The sequence below is a fragment of the Tiliqua scincoides genome, chromosome 1, assembly GCF_035046505.1.
Source record: "Tiliqua scincoides isolate rTilSci1 chromosome 1, rTilSci1.hap2, whole genome shotgun sequence".
NCBI classification, from domain to species: Eukaryota; Metazoa; Chordata; class Lepidosauria; order Squamata; family Scincidae; genus Tiliqua; species Tiliqua scincoides.
The window spans coordinates 81,290,862-81,317,482 of record NC_089821.1 but is presented as its reverse complement, the minus strand read 5'-3'; the positions used below and the strand labels follow the sequence as shown (position 1 = coordinate 81,317,482).

Sequence of the window (26,621 nt, the reverse complement as noted above, 5' to 3'; positions counted from 1 at the left end):
GACCTGGCACCCGCGGGGCCCGGCAGGGGCGGGGCGGAGAGAAAGAAATACGGAGGAGAGGCTGCAGCGGGGAAGGGAATCCCGATCGGGCCACAGAGAGTTAACCCTCCCCGGACGCCTATTGGGCAGACGGAGCGGAGATTTGCCATTCAGATACTGGAGGAAGAAAGTCTTGGAAGGGAGCGAGGCGGAGGAGCGCGGCCGGGAAGGGAAGGCAGGCAGGCGGGCGGGCACCAGCCTGATCCAAGCAGGGCGCGGGATGGTGAGGGGCTCCCCACCCGGCCAGCGCCCCGCAGAGCTCCGCGGCTGAGTTGGAGGCAGCGCAGCGGGCGAGCCCGCAACTTTGGAGACCCTGGAGAGCAGCGCGCCAGAGTTGCCCGGCGCGCAAAGGACGGGGCTGCCGCGCAGTAGACAGGCAGGAGCGCTCCTCTGCCCCCGCTTCCCCCTGCGCTGTGGCCGATCTGACCTCCTGGCTGGAGCGGGAATGCCCAGAGCCGCTCCTGTTCCAGCGGCCGAGCCCATCGGGGACTCCAGAGGTGGCCTTTGCTAGAGGGAGGAACGCGGCTGGCTCCCCCTTCTTCGCTCCAGCCGCACAAAAGACTTCGGGGGTCTTTTCTCCCCCCCCCATCTCCAGCGTCATGCCCCGGGGGAGGGGGCTCCTCCTGCCTTACCCCGCCGCTGCCTACATCTGCATCCTCTCCTCCTTTCTCCACACTGTTGGAGGTGAGTGGATTGAATTCCAGTGACCCAAAGCATGATCCCGGAGAGAATGCATGAAATATGCGTTTGGAGAGGTATTCGGGGGTGGATTGAGCAATCGCTAGGAGTTCGGGGGGGGGGCGGGACATGGAAAGTTTCTTTGCACAGGGAAAACCCCGCCCCCCCGCAACAACAACATTAAAATGTGTCATACCCAATAAGAATGTGGCAATCTGTGGCAATCTGTGGCTGTGGCTTAAGCATTTAATAGTGGGGTGTGTGTCTCAAAGCAGTGATCGATTGAGTAAATAAGAGCAAGTCAAGATTAGTCAGTAATCGCTGTGTAAAACGCAGTGAATGGTTAGTTGATGGGGATGTCCATCTTGGAGCTACTTTCTGTCCCTTGAGCTGATGTGGTCTGAACATGCCAAATATTCAGGTACCATGCAGCCAAGTTAAACAGTTGTGCGGCCCATCCTATGCTTATTTACTGAGGAGTGCTGAAAAGTGTGCAGAAGTGAGGGAGAACCATCATGATTTCTTGTTTTGGAATAAATCAGGGACTGGAAACAGGCAGGTGGCCAAATGGTTAGCCATAGTCTTGGCAACCATTTGCCCGTAAAGGTTGCAGAAATGGACACCACATTATGGTCATGTCACATTAAACTTGCAGGTGCCAAGTTTTCATGCTGAGGCAGGATATGCTCTTGTACTCTTGGAGTGTACTTTTTGAAGATCCCCTCCCAGCCTGTCTCATTTGCCAAAAGAAAAGAAAAGGCATTTTAAATGACCTCTGTATTAATTCCTAACTGTAGGTATTGTATGAAGTCTTTCCTTTCATTTGTCATCTGTTTCTTGCAAATACCACTTTAGAAAAGCAGCCACTAAAGATGGGTCATGTTTACCCTGCGATACAAAAGAGGCCTCTGTGGTGGGTTTTTCCATCAGAGCAGAGAAAAAGTGTGGGTTGCAGAGGTGTTTATAGTGTTAGAGCTGGCTGTCTTATAAGAGGGCCTTTATAAAGGAGGAGAGTTTGCACAGGCATGTTCATTTTTTGGGGGGAGGGGGAATGACTACTACTATTTTAAAAATGTATATAGGAAAGTGGCTGGGAAATCTATCACGTGGTTTTAACACCCGTTTTGCAGCCCTGTCACAATTATACCCAGGGCACATCACAGTAGTTACACTGCTGTCAAAAGGCACCTGTCACTGTCCTTCCTTCAGCCATATTTCCCTGTCCAGGTAGGGAAAGCTGATCGTGGAAGGCACAGTGGTGGTATACTGAGAAATGCTGGTTACAAAGTAAGTGCATACACTGCAAATGTCACTGTGAGTTTAACAGATACAATGGTCACCAAAAGCTCAAGAAAGAAACCTCATAAGGTCAGTTCGAGATGATTTTTTAAATCTTGTATTTTGCTTCCATTCAACCAAGCAATAGAAATGGCTGTTGCTTTATTTTGTTTGAGAGGAGAGAAGTGTGGTTTGGAGGTGCCTGGTTGTTTGTGAAATCTGATCCAAAAAACAGCTTGAGATTTTTAGACGTCTTCCTTGTTAAAGTAGGATCCAGATGAATTACCAGGGAATATTGAAATGGATTTTCAGGATTTATCTGGAAGCAAGGGGCATGCTAGATGTGATAGTGACATACCTATGTGTTGGAATTGGACTGCATCTAATGTTCTGTAAAGTGAAGGTGGGCGTGGTGGAGCATGAATGGGTGGGAGGGAATGCTTTCTCTCCTATGACTGCTCCTCCCGCACTTTTTTTCTTACAGTGGTGCTTTGAGACTGGAAGTAAGCCCCAAAAGGGTTAGCGCTCCTCTCAGCACTGCCCGTTCAACACTTTCATTGTCCCCACTCCTAATTTATTGAAAACTGGCACAACCTGCATATTGACACATGGGTCACGTCATCCTAACTTTTACTTTGTGATCCCATTGATTTAAATGGAGAAAGTAAGGCTAGAAAACTATGGTTAAAAAATAAGTATATTATTTCAAACTATTGATCAGTAGAGCCACAGATAAGCAAAGGGGCAATCAGGCACCATGTGAGACCGCTGTGAAGCCTATCGCTCAGATTGCTCTGGCCACCAGTTAAATTGGCCAGTTGTAGTCATCCTTTTTCTTCTCAGAGGATCTTGTCTTAGGTACACCTGTGGTGGGAACTAATGTATCTGAAGTGTAAGAACGGACAAAACACAACCTTTACATTTGCAAAGTCTTCTTATAAACAGTTTGCCAATCCCCAAATAACTTGAATTAACAGCCACCACCTTAGGAATTCTTCAAAAGCTGTGATTCAACACCCACCTCTGCTTGGCTTCCCCAGCTTGTCCTTGGAAGTTGTGTGCACAGGAAATAGTGAAAATTCTATCACATTGTTACATTCCTTAAAAAGTATCAGATTATTGCCTGTGTGTGAAAAATTTAACTTTTTTGTTAATTAACGAAACTTAACATCCATCAGAGAAACAATATTTTCTTGGAATGGTTTACTTTTTAATTGGGGCAAATGCAGATGACTTGTGGTAGATCTAGACCAGGGCCAGCATTTTCTTGCTTGCCAAGACATTCCTCTTGTGTGCAAATGACTAAGTCTAAATGATTTGCCGCACCCAATTTATCTTCCTGTCTTCCAAGCTGGTGCAGGGAGAAGTGCTCAAGAAGACTTATGTTGAGCTCTTGATATCTATAGGTCACCAATGTACTTGTCTTGATCTGGACCATCTAATCCCTTGCCCATTACCATGTTTAACCCATGTTTATGAAGCTTTTGGAATGTATGTTTACCTCATACCAGCTGGCTGCTCTTTTGATTTCCACACACAACTGTATTCCTGGATGCTATTGCAAAGTCTAGTGCTGATGGTTTGGGCATCCACTTGTATGGGACCAATTGATGTGTTTCAGTTAGCTGAGAGCACTAAGCATGTGACCAGAACACAACCAGTTGTTTCACGTTATGAAGCCCTTTAGATGTTTAGATGATGCTGGAGGCCCCTTATCTGTGAGAGGTTCTCCTGTGGCTGGGCATTGCATTCAAATGAACCAGCCCCATGGGCCGAGCTGATTGTGTAGATCTTCCCCATGAAATCAGCACTCTCTGTGTCGTATGTACATATATGACACCAGACTGGTCCATGTTTCTGAGCTGCAATTGCCATGTGGCTCACAATTTGCATGCAAACAAAGTCGACGAAAACATTTATTATGACATGAAAATTGATCAGTGGTCAGGCTAATTTGTTGCTACATAGGTAATGTCAGAGTTGTTATTTCATGTTCTAGAGCAGTGTTGTGCTTTTCATCCTGGCAATTGGTAGGTGAGTTTTTGTTCTTAGTGTTTTAAGATTTTTCAAACAGGATATGAGATGGATGGCTTCTATATCAGCTATTTGGAGCTGGTACTGGAATCAGCTGCTTAATTTTTCCTGTTTGGGAGAGAGTTTTATAGGGGAAAAATATCCCTAGGTTCTGATCATACATTGATATTATAGTTCAGGGGTGTCCAAAGTTTTTGGCAGGAGGGCCACATCATCTATCTGACACTATGTCCGGGGCCGGGGGGAAAAAGAATTGATTTACATTTAAAATTTGAATAAATTTACATAAGTTTACATAAATGAATATATTAAAGATAAACTTATATGAATGAATGAAGGTCTTGCAATAGCTCAAGGCCTATAAAAGGCCTTGCACAAAGCAAGGCTGGCCTTTCCTTTGCTGCCGCTACTGCATCACAGACGTGAAACAGCAAGCAGTGGAGGTAGCCCTCATCCCACAGCTCACACGAGAGGCCAAACAGTCACCCTCATGCTGAGATCAGTTGTGTTGGGCCAGACCGGAGTCCAACAAATCTCTAGAGGGCCAGAGGCAAATTGGAGACTGGGGGCTCCCTGAGGGCCACATTGAGAGGCCTCAAGGGCCGCAAGTGGCCCCAGGGCCAGGGTTTGGGCACCACTGCGTATAGTTCAACATTTCCTTTCCTTTAAGCTTCTTTAGAGAAAATGAAGTTGTAAACTGACTGAGCTTTGTATGTAGCACACAGAGTAATTTACTAGTGTCAGCACTCTGTAGCTTGTTTAACTTGTGTGTGGGAGCTGAACTGGAATCTCTTTGACAGGCACTGAATTGTGTATCCTTTACCTATCTGGAGGCATATATAGCAGTGATTTTCATCTGGTGTGCCGTGGCAAATTAGTATACCCTGTATGGTCCTCAGGTGTCCTGTGGGACTTTGGAGCACAGTGGTTGAAAATCTGTCTGTAGTAACTAATTGTCTGTCTCTCTTCTTTTGATGGCCATAAGGACCTGGCAGAGGAATTGGGACAGAGAATTAATTATTATAGACAGACAGTTGGCCTAGAAACAGAGCTGTAGAACCCAGAAGAGTCTCCCAGAAGTGACATCACAAGAGGCGAATACCGTAGAGGTCAGTATGCCATGAGAAGAAAAACACTGAAAATCACTGAAGGATCCTGGGAATTCACAGAGGGACCGTCTGCCCTCCCCCCACCTAGAAACACCTCCCTCCCGCCTCCTCCCAGCCCAGAGGCTTGTGTCGGCCCAGCCAGGAAGCAGGCGTGGAGGCTTGTGTTGGCCTCCGTAGGCTGGCACACCTCTGTGCAACAGCTGGGTGATGGCCTTACGGCACGTTTGCGACTCTCCTGGGCCAGTGCAATGGACTTGTGCCGTCCCAAGGGTGCCTCTGGATTGTGTCCTTAGAGGCAGAGCTTAATTTGAGCCAGGATGGGCAGCCTGATTATGTAAGGATCGGACTTGGAAGTAAGTTCAACAGGACTTGCCATTAAGTAAATGTGCAGAGGATTGAATCCTTGCTCTAGAGAACATGTCTTCATGTTCATGCCTTTTTCCTCTGTGTGTGTTGCTGCAGTCTTGTAACCTGGAATCGGATATGGTATCCCTAGTCTTGGTATCCCTAGTCTTGGTATGGGCGACCGTCTTTTAATCTTGCAGGGTGGGAGACATGGATAACCTCCTTTCCTTCTGCTAATGGGATGGGGTGGGATGGAGTTATCAGCTCTGTGTCAAGAGAATGCACTTGCTCCAGGGAACAGCCATTGAAGCGGTAGAAATGCTTGTATGCTTCTTCTGAAAGGCGTTTTAAAATAGCTGCATTTTGTAAATGCATCTGCGTCTTGCTCTGCATTCTCTTAATGGTTTTCCCTGCTGTTTTTTTCTTTTTTAAAAGCAGGAATACAATTGAGTGACTTTTCATTGATTTACTTTTGTGTGTGTTTTTTTGCAATTCAGCAAGTGTTGTTAACCAAGTATTAATTAGCTGCTGAGCACACTTTGGCAAATGGCTATAAAAGCTTATTGGTATGCTTCATATTTCTTTTCTACATAGGATCTGTTAAGGTACTTCCAGATATTGCTATAATAAATTCAGGGGTTGATTCCCCACTAATAGATCAATAAATGAAATTAAATACTGGCACAGAAATCGGCAATTTGCTTAATAATGAGGGGTGTGATCGATCAATATGTAAATTGGAAAGCTGCTGCAAATTTGGTATTTTAGTTGCATTTTAAAGAATATGCTTTCCATATTATTTCCATGAGTTTCCACATTCATTCTATATTATTATTATTATTATTATTATTATTATTATTATTATTATTATTATTATACTTTATTTATACCCCGCCTTTCTCCCCGAAGGGACTCAAGGCGGCTTACAAAACAAGGTTAAAACAGTTAAAAACATAATTTAAAAGCAGATAAAAACATAACATATCATAAAAACATTATTTATTTATTTATTTATTTATTTATTTATTTATTTATTATTATTAACAGTAGTTATATACTGCAGAAAAGTTCACAAAGCAGTTTACAGAGAAAATCAGACATCTTGTGTTCTGGCATAATCCACATACACATTGAAATGATTCATTTAGCCAACACCCAGTTTTGCAGTTTCAAATACAGACATGCATTGCTTCTCAGGCTTCTGCTTAATGACAGATTGCATGCATATATGACAGTGGTCAAAGCACAACAAAGAGGCTCTTAATGACACAGTCAGATCTCCCATAGCCTGCAGCAGAGTGTCTGTTTACACAAGGAGGCTCTTAATGCAAAGCAGAGGCAATCAGTCTCCAATGGCCTGTGCAGCCAGCTAGTTTCTGGCAGGGAGTGTCTGTTTACAGAATAAAGGCACTAGATTGGGCTGAGTGTTCGTTTAATGACCTAATTTCATAACAACAGGGATTGGAGAACGTTTCCCCATCCTTAAGTGACATACATGTGTATTGACATATGTTGTAAGAGCGTTGTAACTTATGATGAAGAAACTTTAAGAAAATCAAAAGTTCTTTATAACAAGAGAAATTTGAAATTTACCATGAAAACATTTGGGTCTGTTTGATCTACTACATTCACTGTCTAACTTGCTATGTAGGTCAGTTGTTCGTTACTTGCATCGTCTGCTTGCAAGGAGAAAAGCTACATAGGAAGCCGATCAATACTTTTCTTGACATTGAGGAAGATTCTATGTATACAGTATTTCCAGGATCATGTTAGTCTGTTGTAGTAAGATGAATAATAGCCTTGTAGCAAACCTTCCAACTGAGCATTATACTTCATGAATTGATGTAATGGGTTCTAGTCCATGAAAGCATTTCATCAGACTACAATACATTTCATTAGAATTAAAGTTATCTTTAGATTGTTGTTTCTGTGCATGTTGTCATTGAATCAACAGCTTAGTGTGGAAAAATACCACAGTGGCTTCACTCCACAGCCTTGGGTCATTTTTAGAATAGTGTCAATACAGTGTTATCTGCTGGATCAGTTTAATTAGATTTTGACAATGTTAATATCTGCAAAAGGAAAAATAGAAATGTCAATAATATTGATTGCTTTGGTGTTGTCTACAAATACCATTACCTTATAGCTATGCAGATCAAAGCAGAGCACCTCCCTTTGCTTTCCATGTTCAGTTTTTAGATTGTTGAGCCTGCAGCAAAGCTTTTTAATTTTGCTTTGTACAGTGCAGTGCTTTGTACAGACATTCTTAGGTACGTGAGGAATAATTTTTCAGAATTTGAACATAATGTGATGATTAACAGAGATATGTAATTTTGCAACTTGATCCATAACCCAATTATTCAGGTACTATGTGTGCAGCATGGTCCATAACCCACACTGAATTACTGGGGTTTCAGGCACTTTAGTCTAATTGGTGGTTCTAAATCATGATCTCAATTATCTTTCATTTTCACTGCATTGGCTAAATTGGCTGCATCCAAAGCTGTTAATGTAATGGCCGAAGCTGTCATTTAGAAATAAGATTACCCACGAGAAAAAAAGCAATAGAGATGCATTGGACATCTTAGAGAAAACCAGCAGGTCAGCACTCAGTGATGCCTGAAGAAATGAATAGGCTGCAGGCCTAAAACGGGAATGGAAATACTTCTTCCAGTGATGGCATCCTTCAGTCTCGGAAGACTATGGTATCGCGCTCTGAATGGTGGTTCTGGAACAGAGTGTCCTCTCCAGTGTGTGAAGCCTGGGTAAAGTAGGTATGGAGGATAGGCTGTTACCCATGCAGCAAACCCCCCCTCTCCATGTTGCTGAAATGGTCCAATGGAAAGGCAGAGGCCAATACGGTTGGTTCCAGCGGCAGGAGTTGCCAGAACGTGACTGTGTTCAGCCACAAACTGCCTCAGGGACTCCGGCTCCGGATTTTGCCTCGAGGTTGACTCCCGAAGCCTTTTCCATACCTGGATGTAGCCACAAGGCAGTGGAGGTTTGGGATCAGAGTTTTCCTTCTCTCAGATGAGCTGCCTTCCCAGGCTGACAAGTCCTTCACCTCTGGAATATGCTGTCATGGGATATATTGATATTGAACAGCTGCAATCTTGTTCCCACTGTGTGTGGAGAGCAGAGCGAAAGGGGACATCAGCATCACCTTTGCTTCTCCTGTCATGGTGTATCTGTGCAGGAAGTGTCACAGTTGTGCCAAGGGTGTTGGCAATGGATCGGACCATCTGTGGCCAGTTAAGACCCATCAGAGCACTTTGGACACAACTGTGGCATGCAAAGCTTGAAGGTGATATGCCCCTGGTAAGGGAGGTAATGCTGGTGTGTGTTGTGAAGAGCCTGTCACAGAGGAAGCAAGATTGCACCCGAGAATAAGATAATTGTGTTCATCAATGTTTGGGACAAATTAAGAATCCAGTACCAGGTGTTGGTTTCATTTCTATGCATGAAATCCCTTCAGAGTTCTTATCAGGCGTTTAAGGCCTGTCACAGCTTATTTGTTGTGGTGTGGAAGAAGTTGATTGATTAATGGGAGATAATGAGAGGACTTTCTTGTGCATAACAAACACGTTTGCCTATTTCAGGTCACTATATTTTACTGGACTCTGTCTTGGGGGCAATGCCCAGGATATACAAAACTTCTTTTGTGAAGGTCCCATACATACATATAAAACTTCTTGTTCAACATGGATGTCCTGTGGAAATATTATTTTAATGCATTAAAAATAAATTGGTTAGAGTCATCCCTTTGTTATTAGAAGATCAATTTCTAAGTCTGTGTGTTTTGCCAGTCTTTAAGAGGGCCCTTTTAAGTGGGCATTTGAAATGCCCTTCAGAATTTATATAATTAATTTTAAGGCATGGAATGTCTTTGACTCTCTATTGTAGCTGTTTAAAAATAAGTTGATTTTATTCAGATTACCAAATTAGTAGTTTATTTAAAAGCTGCTTGAGTCTTGTATTCTAAAGAAAATTCTGACTTTATCCTTATTCAGATAGTTAAATGGTTTACAGAATTACTTATGAGCCTGCATCAGAGAAAGGCAGATGTATCGGAAGTTGCTTAAGTTCTATTGGCTGTATATTATATTTAGCGCCTTCAGCATGCTAATTCATTACGGCTTCTTCTGTGTTACTGCAAGCAAGGCTGGAAAACCCCAGACATCTGGTTGCCTAGGAATTTGGAATATTTAGCCCCAACAAGCAAGCCTGAAGGCTAGAAGTGTTGCTGTTGGCACCATTAATTCTCTCCCCCCCCCCCCATTCTGGTCTAGGTAATGGTTAATGCTTCAGGTTTTTTTTCTAGCAGGGCTCTGGCACAAATCAGCAGATGACCTTTTCCCCATCATTGCATCTCTCATCTTGGGGGGGAAAAATGGCATTCATCACAGGTTCCCTGCCCCAACAGGAAATCACCATGTAAAATGAAGACCCCAGCAGCAGCCTATAGAAAAGGTGCTCTGTATGGATGAAGAGAGACAATATCTTGCTAAATATAAGACAGTGACCACTTTAAAAGGCACCTCTTTGCCCACTTAGCAGGAATCTTAAGGGAAGGCTTCAGTGCAGTGAAATCCTCCTGGGATCAGGTGTTAGTATTCAACTGTTTCTGTGATCAGCTTGATTTTGAAAACCCTCAAAGCTGTCTTCTTGAAAGCATTGCAGCCAGAATCCATCAATGGTTGTTTAGGTGCTTCCCCCCCCCCCAGATCTCTACCACCATAGTAGTTGCATTCCTGCCAGGTGTTTATCCAAACTGTTTTTAGAAACCTCTAATGCCAGAGATTCCATAACTACTTAGGCCAGGAGAGAGAATTATTATTATTATTATTAACAGTATTTATATACCGCTTTTCAACTAAAAGTTCACAAAGCGGTTTACTGAGAAAAATCAATGTTTTTCCTTCCCATGTGTGAAAATAAGATCCCAAGTTGTTTTCCAAAGCTACAAATCCATCCATCTCCCCAAGGAGATAAGGATCTTTCTGTGATTTGGGTTCTGATCTGTCCTTCATATTGGGATATCCTTCTTATTGGGATATTAGTAGCAAACAGTTATTTTAAAAACTTTTTTTCTCTGTTACTCTTTCAAGGTGTCAATATGTGTACTAGTGGCAGTGCTACCTCCTGTGAAGAGTGCTTGCTCGTTCATCCCAAGTGTGCTTGGTGCTTTAAAGAGGTAAGTTGTCACTTTTTCTCTCTATCTAATTTAAAGCAGCAAGCTGCAATTTTATCACACTTTCATGAGAGTAAGCTTCATTGAAGACAATAGGACTTACTTCTGAGTAGACAAGATTGTGCTTTCACTTATGTTTACATGATTATGTCAGTGGAACCTCACTTCTAGGACTTTCTCTGTTACCATGTCAACATGGGGGAAAAAACTACAAATAAGGAATAAGACCATATCCTCTGCCAGAAACTATACCCCTGCCTTTTAAATTTTGTTTTATATCCAGGTCCCAGAGAATTCTGTGTAACATGAAAGCTCAAATGCAACATTATGAGCCTTGGTGTTGAATAAATCAGAGAGGTACTATCCTTATTACTCAGATGTACAATAAATGTTCAAAAAAAAAAGTGATGGAACCAGTATTTAGCAATTACTGGCAAGCTGAATTTTAGGTTTCTTGTTTATTTTCTGTGACACAGCCTGAGCACCTTGTCATTCCTGGTAGCATTTCATTTGATAAGGAAACACATCTTTTACTGCACCAAAGAGATGAACTCTTTGGACCCTTTTTGCCACACCCTGGCACCAAGATGGCATTCTTTAGAAGGCATTCTTGGAGATTTCAGTGGAACACAGGGATTGTATTGTCTTGGGTACACTGGGTGAGATCTTCTAAACAAGCACAGTCATCATGTTCAGATTGAAATCCTAAACCCACTTAAGATAGAGCCGTGGTTCCCAAACTGATAGGTTGCGACCCATTGGCCAGGGAATCACTTGTCCCTGTCCCTTTAAGAGGTGGAGCTTGGGGCAGGAAGGCAGCAGTGATCCTGATCCCCAGGATCACTGCTGTTGGAGGTGGGGTTTTAACTTACTTGAGGAAGTACCAACCTCTGGAAGGGTAAGGGTTGGGGAGCCATGCAGATACATTTGCAGGACTCCCCAAGCGTCTAAAATGTTTTTTTTTTTTTTAAAAAGCAATTGAAAACTACTTCCAGTTTTCAATTGAAAACAGAAAGAGGTTTTCAATTGCTTTTTAAAAACTGTTTTGGATGCTTGGGGAGCCCTGCAGAGTCATCCTCCCCCAACTGAAGGCCGGCACTCCCTCATGTACATTGGAAATTTACCCTCTCCCCCCCACCCCAGCAGTGTGATCCTGGGGATCATGTTGCTGCCATAGCCCTTCTCCCACACACACTTACTCCCAGCTCCCTTGTAGGAATTTGGGAAGCACTGCAATAGACTAAAGGCTCAGTCCTATCCAACTTTCCAACACCAATGCAGCCCCATGGTAATGGAACAAACATTCCCTTGAGGAGGCCTCCATGACTGTCTCCCCCATCGTAGGATGTAGTGCATGCTTTCTTGGCACAGCTGCATCAGCACTGGAAAGTTGGATAGGATTGGGCCCCAAGTCTCATTGAATGTAGTGCAGCTTACTTCCAAGAAAGCGTTTACAGGATTGTACAATTGGTTTGTCATCTGAAGCAGCAATACTGGAGTGTTGCCACCTACAGTAACAGAAAATATTTCTTCTAATTTATTTATGTGACATGCGAGGGCAAGGGGAAAATGGATTTATTTAATCATGTACATGTCCTTGTAGAAAGAGAGCAGATATACAGTACATAGAGAAAGGGAGTGCCCCCCCACTCCCAGCCCTTTTCCCCCCAAGACATCTTGTATGCAGCTGTAAGAAATGTGCTTCTGCCAAGTACATTGGTGGTGACATCACAATGAGAAAATATTGCTTGTGAGCTGTTGGATATCCAGTAGTGTTGGGCTGGATTTGTTTTATTTTCCTGGTACAGAGGGCCAGTTTGGAATAGCTCTGCCAACACAAATGTTTATGGGGGTGGGGGGTGGGGGGAAGGTTGTGACTGCTAGTTATAGGTCAGCCTTTCAGTTGCAGTTGAGAGTGTTGCATTATCAAATCAATTATTTGGTTCAGATTTTTCTCCCCTCAAAATCGACCAGAGGGTATAGAAGAGAAAAGGCTTGTATTATAGGAGCTCTTGATTTAAGTGTCCTTGCTGAATGATGCCATTGCCAGTAACAACAAGAAGCTTTGAAGTGGTGGTGAAAAAGCTGACATCTCTGTTCTAGCTGCGTGCAGTGAGTTGTTGCAGACCATTAAAACATCCTTGGCTACCCCTTTGCATTTGAGTGCCAGTTCTGATAGGAAAAAACACACCATATGTTTTGGAGCTAGGAATTTTAAAAAATACATTTAATTTCAACTTGGGAACAAGTTTGACTTCACAAAGTTTTGACTGCAAGTAGAGAAATGCACCTCCTGGATCCAAGTTTAAAGGACACCACCCTTCTCCCCCAGGATTGGTTGGCAACCTTCAGTCTCGAAAGACTATGGTATAAGCCTACAGCCCCTGGTATTCCCAGGCGGTCTCCCATCCAAGTACTAACCAGGCCTTACCCTGCTTAGCTTCTGAGATCAGACAAGATCAGGCATCTGCAGAGTAACTTCAATTCAGGATTACAATCAAACGTTTGCGTGTTGCAGCACAGAGGCAGAATTCTATGTTCAGTTCATTTTCCAGTCCCCAGTGGTAGATTTGGGGTGAAAAATCTGCTTGCCTAACTGAATGTCAAACAATTCTGTTTATACTGATCTTCCTGCATGTGTGAATGTGAGAGAACCACAGTATATACTAGGCCAGTGTTTCTCAACCAGTGATACAGGTACCACCAGTGGTACATGAGGTGGTGTCTAGTGGTACTTGCTGGACCCCTGGGCCCCTGCTGCTCAGCAGCAAGACCAGGAACACAACACAGAAAACAGCAGTAGGAGGCAGAGCTCTAAAGCACGCTTTTCTGCACTTGAAAAAGCCCTCCCGTCCACCCTGAGCCTCTTACTAGTGTTTGTTGTGTCACATCTGGTCTCCCAACCCAGAAAACCGGTGACAATGTCATGTCATTACTAGTTACTTCTGGTGGTATTTCGAATAGGTGGACCACGTGAAGTGGTATGGCGGAGGACAGACATTGAGAAATACTATACTAGGCTCAAATTCAGGTTTGTGTGTTTTCAAATTTTGGAGGTAAGTGTGACTATGCCTCATCATGTCCTTCAGTCCATTTTTCAGAGGGTAACTTTTTTTCTGTGTTGCTGAAGAAAAGAACCATTGCCATTTCCCAATAACACTTACCAGACTTGCCTTGATGTTGAATTTGGCATAATGTGGCCTCAGTGTTGGCTGGATCACTGACCCCTGAATGTCTCATTTTCTATGATAACCTAATTGGAGCCTGTGGTTTCAGTTTCGAACAGCAACAAATGTAAACAAATGGAAAGCAACCATCAGTAACAGGAAATGAATAGGGGTATATACACCAATTTAAATGACAGGCTCATAAAATACACTGCAGATTCTATTACCTATAGGATTGCATTTATGAAGGCAAAGAATGAGACAGTAATTTGATGGAAGTATGTTTCAGTTGAGATCCTTGGATAGGACAGCTCTGGAGGCATTTTCTTTCTGCATTGATTGCTGCCATTTATACATACCTCTATTTTCAGGAGAAAAAAAATATAGCTGTGGTTGGAAATTGCATGCCTCTGGTATTTATGCCGTGAGCTAAGGTGTGAAACAGGCAAGACGTTGCAGGAGAAACTGTTGACTAGGAAGAGAACTACTGAGAGTGAATGACTGTTAATCAGAGCTTGGTGGGGGGTGGGAAAGAGAAGATCAATCAGAAAGTGCCCAATGCATGGATTACAGTGGTGCCAGTTACTCAAGAACTCTTTTCTGATCAGATTGTAGCCTATGGGTTTACTCTAAAAAAAGATGTGAACAAGTAAGTAATATTTGAAGGCAGAGTATGTTATGCATTACGCAGGGGATGGATAGGGTGGATAGAGGGATGTTCTTTTCTCTCTCACACAACATCAGAACCAGGGGACATCCACTAAAATTTAATGTCAAGTGAGTTAAAACAGACAAAAGGAAGTATTTCTCTACCGAGAGTGTAATTAATCTGTGGAACTCTTGCCATAGAATGTGGTGATGGCACCTGGCCTAGATGCCTTTAAAAGGGAATTGGAAAGATTTATGGAAGACAAGTCCATCACAGGTTATAAGCCATGATGGGTATATGAGATCTCCTGGTTCTTGACATAGGCTCTCTGAATGCCAAATGCAAGGAGTACAGGATAAAGGTATCGCCTTGTGTGATCTGGGGTGTCTGGTGGGCCACTATGAGATACAGGAAGCTGGAGTAGATGGGCCTTTAGCCTAGTCCAGCAGGTCTCTTCTTATACATATTTTCTTACACCCTGATTTGCATGAGGCAGTAAATTCTCATAATTATATTGGGGGCTAGGCCTCACTGAGGTTTCATCCAAAATTTTTTGAGATTTTTGTATAGCAATTCCAGTTCCCTGCTTCGCCAAATGCAACTGCTTTTCTCTAGGTGTTGTGGATATCCTTAGTAGGTTTTTTGCTTTATTAGTAGATGTTCGTTTAGCTCTGTTCTGGTTTCTGGAAGGCCGGCAGCTGTTAATGAAACACAACCATGATTAAACATAAACAGTCAAGGGGCACCTTGGTTTTGCCCTCTGCTAAGCAGAGTTTACTGTATTAGTACACTGTCATTTTGAGCAGGGCCTCTGAGAGGCGGCAGGTGTAGGAGATATATTGTACCTGGACCTGGGGTCAAAAATGGGGCCCGGGAGTCATAGGGACCCAAAAAGGGGGCTCAGGAGCCAAATTCACATTTGAAGGAAAAACGGAAGGGGCCCAAAAGAAAGTTTACCTTGATAAAATTCCTCTCAGTGGCTCTGATTTTGAGTATGCAGGATCTGCCAAGTACTGGCAGCAGTGCTTCAGGATACTGGGAGATACTCTGCAGATCAGATGTGCAGGCTATACTGTTGAGTATAAAATATTAGATCAGTGTTATCCCTCAGGGATAAATGTTTGTCTCCCTCTGTACCACTTCACACAGTCCATCTATTGGAAGTACTTCTGAAAGTAACTAGTGATGAGGTAATCGCTAGTTACTTCTGGTTTGGGAGTCCAGACACGTGTAGCTGAAACTTGCAAGATCTGTCAAGGAGACAGGGTGTGGTGTCAACAGTGGCCCCTTGCTCTGTCAGGTCTTGGAAGCATGGGGTTAACACCAGGGTAATTGTGTGGGTAGCAGAAGGAGAAAAGAGAGAGAACTAGCTGATGGACTAGCTGACTGGCGGACTGTCTAATGGACTGAGGGACTAAGAGACTGACTGGACCTGCTGACTGACCAATGGACTGATTGACTAACTAACTGACTGGTTGATGGGCAGGCAGGCAAATGGACTACTGAGGATTGCTAGAATGGGGATGGCTGGAGACTACTTGGTGATGGAGTGTTGAGGGGGGGCACTGTTGTACCCAGAAGAACTGTTGCTTTAAGAACCAGGAAAATGGATCCTGCAGCCCCACAGGCAAGCTGCCTACTGGTTACCTTCCCATTAGCGCTGATGGTCAGTAGTAGTTTTGTACACCACTAGAGCCAGGTTTGAGCTGGGAAACTAATTAGCTTAAAGTGGGCATACGTTCTCCAGGTAAAGCTTGGAATGGAAATTTGGCAAAACTACGTGACACAACAAATAAGGACAAGAGGCTCAGGGGAGATGGGAGGGCTTTTTTTTGAGCATGTGAAAAGTACACACTGGAGCCCTGCCCGCTGAGCCAAGCCTACTACTGCTGCTTGTCATGCTGCATTAATGGTCTTGCTGCCAGGCGGTGGGGGGTCTGGGGGTCCTGTGGGTACCACCAGATACCACCTCAAGTACCACCAGTGGTACCACTGGTTGAGAAATACCTTGTTTGGGGACTGTCCAAAACATGTGTTATATTTTTTTCACATTTTTATACTATCCTTCCTGGTGTACACACTCCTCCCCTCCTTTTGTCCTCACAACAACCCTGTGAGGTAGGTGAGGCTGAGAAAAAGTGACTGGCCCAAGGTCATCCAGGAAGCTTCATGGCTGATGGGGGATTTGAAGTTGGATTTTCCAAGTCTGAGTCCACCTCCCAAACCACTACACCATCCTGGCTCTCAGTAATAGTAATACTCTGTGCACTTTTGTGGTTTTGCTTCTAATCTACTGAGTGAGGGGAACAAGCATCATAGGAGAGGTAAACAGGAGCCCAAGTGCCGAAGTCTGGCCCACATGGGCCAACCTGTGGTGATCAGTCTCATTCATTACCTCATCACAACTGTGAGTTAGACATTTTCAGCAGGAAGAACTCTGCCATAATGCAAATGCCCAGGAATGGCATATAGCAAATGTTTTTCTGTCTTTTAACCCAACATGTTTTGGGAACCACGGAAACTTTCTTTGCCTTTCTCATGCAATCTCTTACAAATTATTTACATTTGCTTACCAGTTTTTCCCTCTACTTTGAGTGTGATGATTTTTTTTTTTTTTTTTTTTGCATAGTAAAGAAGGATGGATACTTTATAGATTTCTGACTAGGGTTGTTGGGTCATATGCTGTATAGCTTTGTTTATATAGTAGTATGGTTCAGACCTGAATGACCAAGCAGCTGTTGATCCCCGGCATCTTTTTTTTTCCCCTTGCAAAATTAAAGACTATTTTTTGTTTGTTTTGTGTGTGTGTGTGTGTGTGGTTTGCCTATTACTGGTTCTTGTGGATTTTTAAAATTTTGGGTTTTTTTTTTTTTTACAATAATAATTGCTCATTCTTTATTGTGGCCTGTAGAGTATCATGTATACTCAAAGAATTGGCAGTATGCTTTGTTTTGTAAGCTGTGCCAAAAGCATGTGTGGGTTTTTTTTTACAGCCATAGGAATATTACAGACATAGAAGAGAGATCACTGAGACGTTCTGACTTTATTCTTCTCTCCCTTAACAAAACATCCCTTGTCTCTCTCCTTATTTTTCTGTCTCTCAGCACATGGTTATGCAAACAGTCATGGTAGGCAGTGTGGATTTTTAAAAACCTGATACTGTGATCAACATGCCTGTACATGAATAAGTCGAATGAATGTCTTGGAGTGGATGCACATGGTCATGTTTTCATATGGTGATTTGTAATTATCATATCATGTTACTTGACAGTTCAGGTTTTTCATCATATTTTAGCTCTACTCACAGTAGCCCGTCTGGCATGTTCATGCAGCAGCCATCAGGTGAGAGGAAAGATTGCTGATAATTTATTAACCACTTAATATCATAGTCATACGTTCTCTATATTTACCATTAGTGTTAAAACTGAGATGGAGAATTTATTTTTTTAGCATCCAAAGATCTCTAGTCAGTTTTTAGAGCAAAGAAAAATACAAAAAGATCACTGAAACTAACCTCTTTCGGGTTCTAGCAGCAGTGGTTAGGAGTTCAAAACTCCTTTTGTTTCTTCTCATGCCCTTGTGCTGTGCTCACAATGCTACTTTTCTACCATCATAGAGGCCTTGCTTAAAATATAGGCATATGTTCCCTGCAAATTAACTCACATTTGTTAGAAGCTCTGTGTTGCTTATTGTCCAACATTGGTGGTGCTGGATTTGGACAATACACAGGTTGCCTCTCTGGGTGACAGCCTCAGCCAACCATAGGCTGCCCATAGCCCAGTAAGAATACAAGCTGCAGCTCTCAGTTCATAGGCTCGGGGAAAAGTGGAGGTGGAACACTGTTGTTAGAGGAGCAACGCTGGAGGGCAAGCTGTTGTCTGAGAAAAGGCTTTGTGGCATCAGAGCTTGGAAAGCTTGGCTCTCTCTCTAGATTTGGGGGGTGGTACTTGTGCATGCACTCGGAATGCATCACTATTTAGGGGGCCTGATGATGATGACAGGCATGCAATGGCCAAATGCCCATGAGTGGAAATGTCCAAGGACCAAGAGGGAGAAGGAATTGGGTGAATGGAGAATCCCCTTCCCCTCAAAGCCTTGGGGCTGAGAGTTCAGCCACATAGAATCAATTGCTTACACTTAATGAATTTCCATGCTCCCATCAGCAGTTCCATATTAGAAATTTATCCTTTGTCCACATCTTTTAGTGTTGCAGGCACAACTGTTGTTTTTCACAGTTAAAAGTGATATGGTAGAGCTATCACTGTTCCTTGCATAAGCCCCATTATAATCTCTGGTCAAACAGGTTTTTAAGTGTTTTGTAATGCTTCATAGCTAACATGGGGACAAAATAAACTTATTTGCATATACTGTATGTATATAATAATGGGTAACAATGGCTCTGCCATGCCACCTTCTACTACTTTCATTTTAAAAAAAAAGGTAGTATTCTATCAAATGGTAGATCTTCCACGAAGGAAGATCTCACTGTGAATGGAAGGATCCCTTGTGCAAATGGCCTGCTCCTTTGTTTGTGGAGGAAGCTCTCAACAGCCAAAGTCAGGGTGCTGCATTCTCACTGAATCAGTAAACCTGTGCCTTGGCTGTACCACTTCAGATTACAGGTGGACGTTCATGTTGAGGCTTCTCTGTATAAACAAAATCCCACATAAAAGGATATAGTAAATGTCTCCCTAACCCTTTAGTTCCCAATCTTTTTTTGATTGGTGGCTTCCTTGACCTACTGGGCCATTGGCTGCATCTCCCTAGGGCTACAATCCTGTACTTTGTATAGGATGGTAGGTTTCTTGCTAGTATTCCATGGCTCCCCTGGCTGGTTTCCACTGCTCCCTGGGAATCCACAGCTCAAAGTTTGGGAACTACTGCCCTAGCCTTTATCCCGACATGCTAGCTTTCTGTATGTAAAAATTGTGTTTGTTGTGGGAGAACGCCTAGTTATTTGAATCTTTACACTCGGTCTGCTGTGGTACAGGCCAGATCCAGGTTTACCACCTCAGGGAGAACTAGTCTTATGGTTTGTGTGTATTGCTGACAATGCAGGGACAAGACGATGTCTGACATTCTCTTGGCCTTTCCCCCTCCTACTCCTCCTGAGAATCCCTGCCAAGAATTGTGCAAGTACATATTTGCGGGTTGTTATTGTGCCTGCTTGCAAATAGACTTCTGTTGTTTTTGTCACAGAGGCTTATCTCATGTATTTTCACATAAAGTTGAATTGAGGAAACATTTTCTTTTTAAAAAAAATTAATGCAGCCTTCTTTTTTTAGACTGGAAGGAAGTTGAAGCAGAGGGGAAGGGATGCTGAGATAACAAGGACACAACAGACTCCATTCTGCTGATGGGCAACAGTCTCATTTTGCTTTTTTTTCATCTACATATTTTGAGTTTGGGATTTGAAATGGCAATATTTACCTTTTCCTCCTAAAACCGATTCAACTTTCAGCCCCTGATGCATGTATGTGTTGAAAAATTGTTCGCATACTTTTGTTTCAATACAGTAACAGAATGGTGCTATTTGGAACAGGTTAGATTTGTATTTCACATCCCAAATATGACTTCTAGCCAAAGGCCTTTAAATTCATTTTGACAGGAACTTGGATTTCTGCTCCTAAATTGCAGTACTGTACTGGGACTATAGTATTTAAATAAACTCTAATATCTCAAAAATGTTCATCACAATGTTAAAGAGAAGCGCTTTATTTTTAAGGTCAGATTTTTTTTTTAAAGCACTCTGGTGTCGTCCTTGTGTGATACAAAACATAAATTATGAGCTGGAATCTCAGTACATTGGGGAGTCTTAGGTAAGCCTTTATCTCTCTGTCCATTGTTTGTAAAACTGGGAATAATAATAATTCCATGATAATGCTGGCCCATCATACAGAACAGTTGCAAGGATTGTCAGCATGCTGTTTGGGAGGAACTTTGAGCGTTTAAGGAAAGCATTGTAGAAATACTTTACAAATTGTCAATATTATTACTATTATTAAATTTACAAAAGCAAGGAAGGTAGTGGAAGTTCCATAAGCAGCAGCCAAGTGGTTAGTGCAATTGCCTTTAAACATAGGAAGCAGCATTCCCCTGTTCATCCAGCCTAATAATGTCTACTCTGCTGGTAGCATGTCCCTCTACATGATTGGAAACTCTGGTTGCCCAAACATCTCTCTTGTGTAGAGGAGCTCAGTGTTCATACAGCCTCTTGCATGCCTGTGCTGAATGCACAGATGTGGGCGGGAGAGAAAGGCATGGCCTGCATATGTTGCTTCTTAAAAACAAAATATTCTTCCTCATTCTAACTCATGGTTTGTCGTGGTGCCCAACCCTGGAGAAAATGTGGAGGAAAAGCTGAAAAAAAAAAAGCCCATGTGGATAACCCATCATGGGCAAGAGTTTTGGTTGAAGAGGTAGAGTAACCATCAATTTGTCATTCAGTGACTCTTTTGCTGTGTCTAAACTGCTTCCATCTCAAATCAATACAGCATCCTGCTCATTCAATGGTCCATAAAAACAATTGCTTATTAAGTGTCATCCCTGTGGTGGGAGTCCCACCTCAACACTTGCTGTTTCACGCTTTTTTTTTTTAAAAAAAGAATTTTACATCCTGGTAATCTCTAGCTCCCTCTTGGGATGCTTCCCTGTGCTGATGGACACACCTGCTGGCTACACCCCATCATATAAACCAGGGGTGTCCAAAGTTTTTGGCAGGACGGCCACATCATCTCTCTGACACTGTGTGCCAGGGGGCCGGGGAAAAAAAGAATTAATTTACATTTAAAATTTGAATAAGTTTACATAAATGAATATATTAAAGATGAACTTATATGAATGAATGAAGGTCTTGCCATAGCTCAGGGCCTATAAAAGGCCTTGTACAAAGCAAGGCTGGCCTTTCCTTTGCTGACTCTGCTGCATCACAGACGTGAAACTGCAAGCAGGGGCAGGAGCTCTCATCCCACAGCTCACACAAGAGGTTAAACAGTTGCCCTCATGCTAAGAGCAGTTGCATCGGGCCAGTGTTGGCCTCAACAAATCTCTGGAGGGCCAGAGGCTCATTGGAGACTGGGGGCTCCCTGAGGGCCGCATTGAGAGTCCTCAAGGGCTGCAAGTGGCCCCAAGGCTGGGGTTTGGGCACCCCTGATATAAACTCATGCTCTGTGTTTGGATACTGTGCAACTACAACTCCTCCTCACAGTTGGGACTCTGGTTACCTACACTTCCTGACTGTGTAGAGGAGCTCTGCTTGCATGCTGAATGTGTATTTGGGGTGGGGGTGGGGGTAGGGAAGCGTGGCATCCTCCCCCACTCTTTCAGGATATTCACATAAATCTTTTGTGAGTTCATGATGTGGTAAGCAGCCTTCCTATGAACCAGGGTGATTGATTTCTAATTTCCAATCAGTTATGAAACTCATGGGCTGACTAGTCACAGTCGCTCAGGCTGACCTAACATAGGGTAGTTAGGAGGGAAAAATAGCATAACTTCAGATTGGCTGTTCTGAGCTGTTTGTGGGATGGGCAGGATACGGATGGCCTTCCAGCTCAATCTGTGTTGAAGTGACAGTCCTTGGACAAACTGATTATTTTTGTCTCCCTTCTTCAACTCTGATTTCCTCACAGGAATTTGGCAGCAAAAAATCCGTCACTTCGAGGTGCGACTTCCCAGAAAATTTAATTGCCAACGGTTGTGCAGGGCACTTCGAGAGTACGAAAAGCACCATGAACGTAGTGAAGAACGTCTCTTTGAGCAGTAAAGGCTCTAGTATGGCAAATTTGGATGTTACCCAAATAATGCCTCAAAAGATCTCACTAAATTTGCGACCTGGTAAGTGAGTTGTGAATGTCACTTGGTATGAATAATTTGCAAGTAACAAGATTACTATCTGAGCGTCCATGAGGGTTCTGTTCCTAGAGCTCACATAGATGGCAAAAATTGCTTTAAAGCAAATCCATTTAAAAAACAATGTCTCTTTGCTTAGCAATTTAAAAACAGCCTTGCTGACCTTTGTAATGCATCACGCAGACAATCGGTCTCTGTCCAGACACTTAGAAAGGCTTCACTTTCAGTGATCCCTCTCTTCACAGCAGTGATCCCTCCCTTCACTGCAGTGCAGTGGAAAGAATGGAGGAGGTGATAATCACTTCTACTTAGTATTCTTTCACATGCTCAGGGGGAAGGGAGGGGCCGTTTGCTTCAGAGTAAAGCTGTTCTCAGCACCTGGAGAGAGAACGATTGATGGATTGTCAGCCGGCTGCCCTCTCTCACATTAACAAGGCTATTGTTTCCTTTAATTCAGGGGTCTCCAAACTTTTTGGCCAGAGGGCCGCATCAAACGTCTGACACGGTTTGGAGGGCCGAAAAAAATTTAAATATAAAATTTATATAAATAAATTAGAGATGGAACTTAGATGTGTGAATAAATGAATGAATGGGCTCATTCATTCAATCTCTCTGGCCCTTAGAACACCCTCCAGTTGCACCCAGAGCACAGTTCCAGTCATGTTCAGCAAAGTGGGCCAGGAGCTTTCAGGGAACAAGAGGCTGGCCACAGATCAGATAGCGGCTAGCCGCTGGCCGCATCTGGCCCCCGGGCCAGGGTTTGGAGACCCCTGCTTTAGTTGAAAGGGCCCTTCTCATCATGTAAAACCATGGGTGAAAAATCAGTGGATAATTTGGTTATACCCGTACTTAACATCAAACCATGATTTGCTGCTACAGGGAGGAGCCCTATATTTGCATGCTCCTCCTTCCTCCCTTTCACACTTCTCTTATTGATTTTTCCGCTTTGCAACAAACAGTAAGCTCTGTGCAGAGACTACCTAACCGTAGAGACTCTCCATGGTTAGACAATGACATGAGTGCACTGGCAAGCCATGCCCCCGCTACTACTGTACTCGTAGCCCCCCCCCCCAAAGCATTTGTCTGAAGAAGCTAATGCTCTCCCTGTTGACAGAATATACAATTTGGAATGCCTCTTCAAACTAATGCTCTCTCCCGGAAGTGTGAAGTGGTACAAATTTGAGCATGGTGATAGTAGGGGCATAGCTTGCCAACATACTTGTGACTTTGTCTAACTGTGAAGAGATACCATAGGTAGATAATGTCTGCACAAGGCTATGGTTTCCTGTTACATATGAGCCAGCAAACTGTGGTTTGTACTTATCTTTCAAAACAGGATTTCAGATCAAGCCACAATGTTGATTAATCAATATGTAATTGTTGAGATCCTCTTTATCTCCACTTGTATGGGAATAAGGTTAGAATAATATTACTGGCTTCCAGATCGTTCAGGAGCGAACTGATCCATTCATATTAGTAATGATATGAGCCAGCACAGTAGCCATCAATCCAAGTCAGATTTATAAACCAAAGCAAGGATTTTTTGTTCCCTTGGAGCTCTCCTGTGTCTGCATTGTTTTACGTAGTGCTTACTCTCTAAAAGGGTAACAAGGCCAGAGAAGAGTATCATCCAAGGTGAACCAAAGAGGTGATTCTGAAATATGGAGTAAAGACTATTATGAAGTTCTGCTAAATTATGCTGTATTCCCATTCCCAGTGAGACACGCGAGAACAAAAATCCAAGAATGAATGGTGTAGCCGGCCTATCACTCATTTCCAGAAACAACAAAGTTTTTTCTCCAGTTGTGTTACCCCCTTTTGGTACATACTGGTGGGTATTAGTCCCACCTTCCCTCTGAACTGAAATAACAAAATTGGCTTTGTGTATACTGATGTAGTGACACTTGAACTTGTGATCCAGAAAGCTGGAATTATTCATACTTTCTATTGAAATGAAAAATAATACAGAAAAAGCAGGGATTTTGCTGTGGCAAGTTGTGTGTAGAAAAGAGGCGTTAGTGTGGTTTCAACTTTTGTAGAAAATATTTGACCTTTGATATTTAGGAAGAAAAAGACTCTTTGTAGTGAAGTTAAAGGCAAGAGAGAAAAAAAGCCCGGTTCATTAAACTTCTGTGTACGTGCCTGGAATTTTTGTATTGTATTACAGGCAAACTGGAGAGAGAATGAGTTCCCTCACTTTCTGCAAGTATCACAAGAGAAAGGTTTAGGTTTATCATCATAATTTTATATTCCAGGAGCAAACTCAGACAGTTGAAGTCCTATCAGTTTGGAAATGAAACCAGTCCACCCAAAAATAAGGCAGTGGTTTTCTCATACTTGTGAACTAGGGGGGTCAGCAGTATATACATTTGTAAAGAAAAAATGCTTTTGTTTTAAAACTCCTGAATGGCTTTGAATTTCCAGGATTTTAAGGCATTTTGAGAGCATGGAGATAATGGCGTAGTGTCATTTCATTATCTGGAGAGCAAGAACTCTTTTCTTTGCTGTTCCTGGAATGGAGGGTGGGACACTGCTGCCACTACTTGTCACAACTACACTAAAATCCTGATTTCATCATTTTGTATGGGCAGCTCTCACTTGTGCCTTGGGGAGAAGAGAAAAATGAAAATTCTAGAGGAACCAGAAGTTGGGGAGTTCTGTGAGTCTTTCAGCTTAGGTCTATAGTTAGGATCATTTGAGACCCCAAATGTTAGGGTATGAATAGGGGGAAAGCACATGAAAATGGAGGGTAGGGGAAGAGGACGATTGGCTTGCTCAGACACCTAAAAGCTTTATAGTAATTATCCAAACTGTATAAATAATATTAGGACTCGGAGAATGTGCACAGTGTTACAAACATTCCTCACCTTGATAGAACTATATCCTCCAAACAAGTAGGTATCGATTGGAATTTAGGGCCCAATCCTGTTCGACTTTCCAGCACTGATCCAGCCACAACAAAGCCCTGATGTAATTGGAACAAATGCTCCCTTACCTTGAGGAGGCCCACAGGATGCAGTGCACACCACATTCGCATGGGTGCATCAGCTCTGGAAAGTTGGATGGGATTGGGTCCTCATCAGCAGTTCTTGTACAATAGCCATATTTTAACTCCCTTAGATCAGCGCCTGCTTGTTGACTTGCATATTAACATATGGTGCTGCTTTATGACAAATCAGTACATTGGTCTGCCTATCCCAGACTAATGCTGCCTAAAATACAAAGGTTGATTTTAAAACATTTTTTTCCCCATCGGCAAAGGTTCACATTTGATTCAAAACAAATTCACCTAGTTTAAATTATATTCCATGTGATGTGTCCCAAGTGCCCTGCAGAATGCATTTATGTGGACAAAATAATCACTGAAGGGGAACAAATCACCCTTGTTAGCAATTGCAGGGTTTAAAAAAAAAAACTATTCTTGAGCTGAGCCATCTGTCAAATCAATCATTTCTACACAGTGAATCTTTAGTTGCAGGTGAAATTCGTACTTGGGGAAAGGAGCCCCATTCAGAAAGTGCAGTGGCTTCTGAAGACAATGGTAACAAAATATGAAATTGTAGAAAGGGTTGTACAGTGCAAATCCCTTTTTATTATGCATGTGTATACCTTCTACATCACTTAAGCTACTTTGACTTGTAATGCCAGTTTTTGCAGAGTAGGTCATGCATGTGGAAACATTGGCTCAGGTTTAGCTCATATTTCCTGGCGCTTCTCATCTTCCCTCTTGGGATCATTCCTATCCAACATTTCAGTGCTGGTGCTAATGGTTGAGGGGGCAGTCACAGAGTCCTCCTCAAAGTGAGGGACCATTTGTCCCCTCATCTTGGGGCTGTATTTCAGCTGCGTCAGTGCTGGAAAGTTGGATTGGAATGGACTGTCCTGTCCATCCTCTCATTGGTCTGTTTGCCTATTTCTCCTTCCTTTTCCTCAGTCTTTTCCCTCATTTTGTCCCCCTTTCCCACCAGACCCGTAACATTCAGCTGGCTATGCCCAAGTTGTGTCATTTATTGCGAGTCACAACTAGCGGCACTATGATCACATACATGGCTACATGTTGATAAAGAGGGAGGATTGGTCTACTGCAGTTTTCTCCAAACTTTCAGTGGCCATGATCAAATCACTCTCTTGCGCTTATGCTGGGCTGGTTTGGAAATGGCCTTTGATGTTAGTGGGAGGGAAGTGTTTTAGAAACCTTCATCTCCTGAACTAGCCTGAGCTTTTGCTTTCCCACCCTTGCAGACTGGCACCAGCATTGTTTAGTGAACATGGAGTTGATC

The 26,621-nt window shown here is 43.0% G+C and overlaps 1 protein-coding gene and 1 pseudogene across 2 annotated transcripts in view; one reads left to right on the top strand and one right to left on the bottom strand.

Moving 5' to 3' along the window:
* Positions 1–215: 215 nt before the first annotated feature.
* Positions 216–26,621, top strand: part of ITGB5 (integrin subunit beta 5) — a 90,739-nt gene continuing 64,333 nt past the window's right edge. For both annotated transcript variants that reach the window (XM_066632645.1, XM_066632654.1), the window contains exons 1-3: positions 216–723; positions 10,592–10,677; positions 22,122–22,326. In XM_066632645.1, the coding sequence (XP_066488742.1) occupies positions 639–723; positions 10,592–10,677; positions 22,122–22,326 (376 nt within the window). In that variant the 5' untranslated portion in view covers positions 216–638. The remainder of the gene's footprint in view (positions 724–10,591; positions 10,678–22,121; positions 22,327–26,621) is intronic.
* LOC136637557 (5S ribosomal RNA) lies at positions 13,047–13,165 on the bottom strand (annotated as a pseudogene).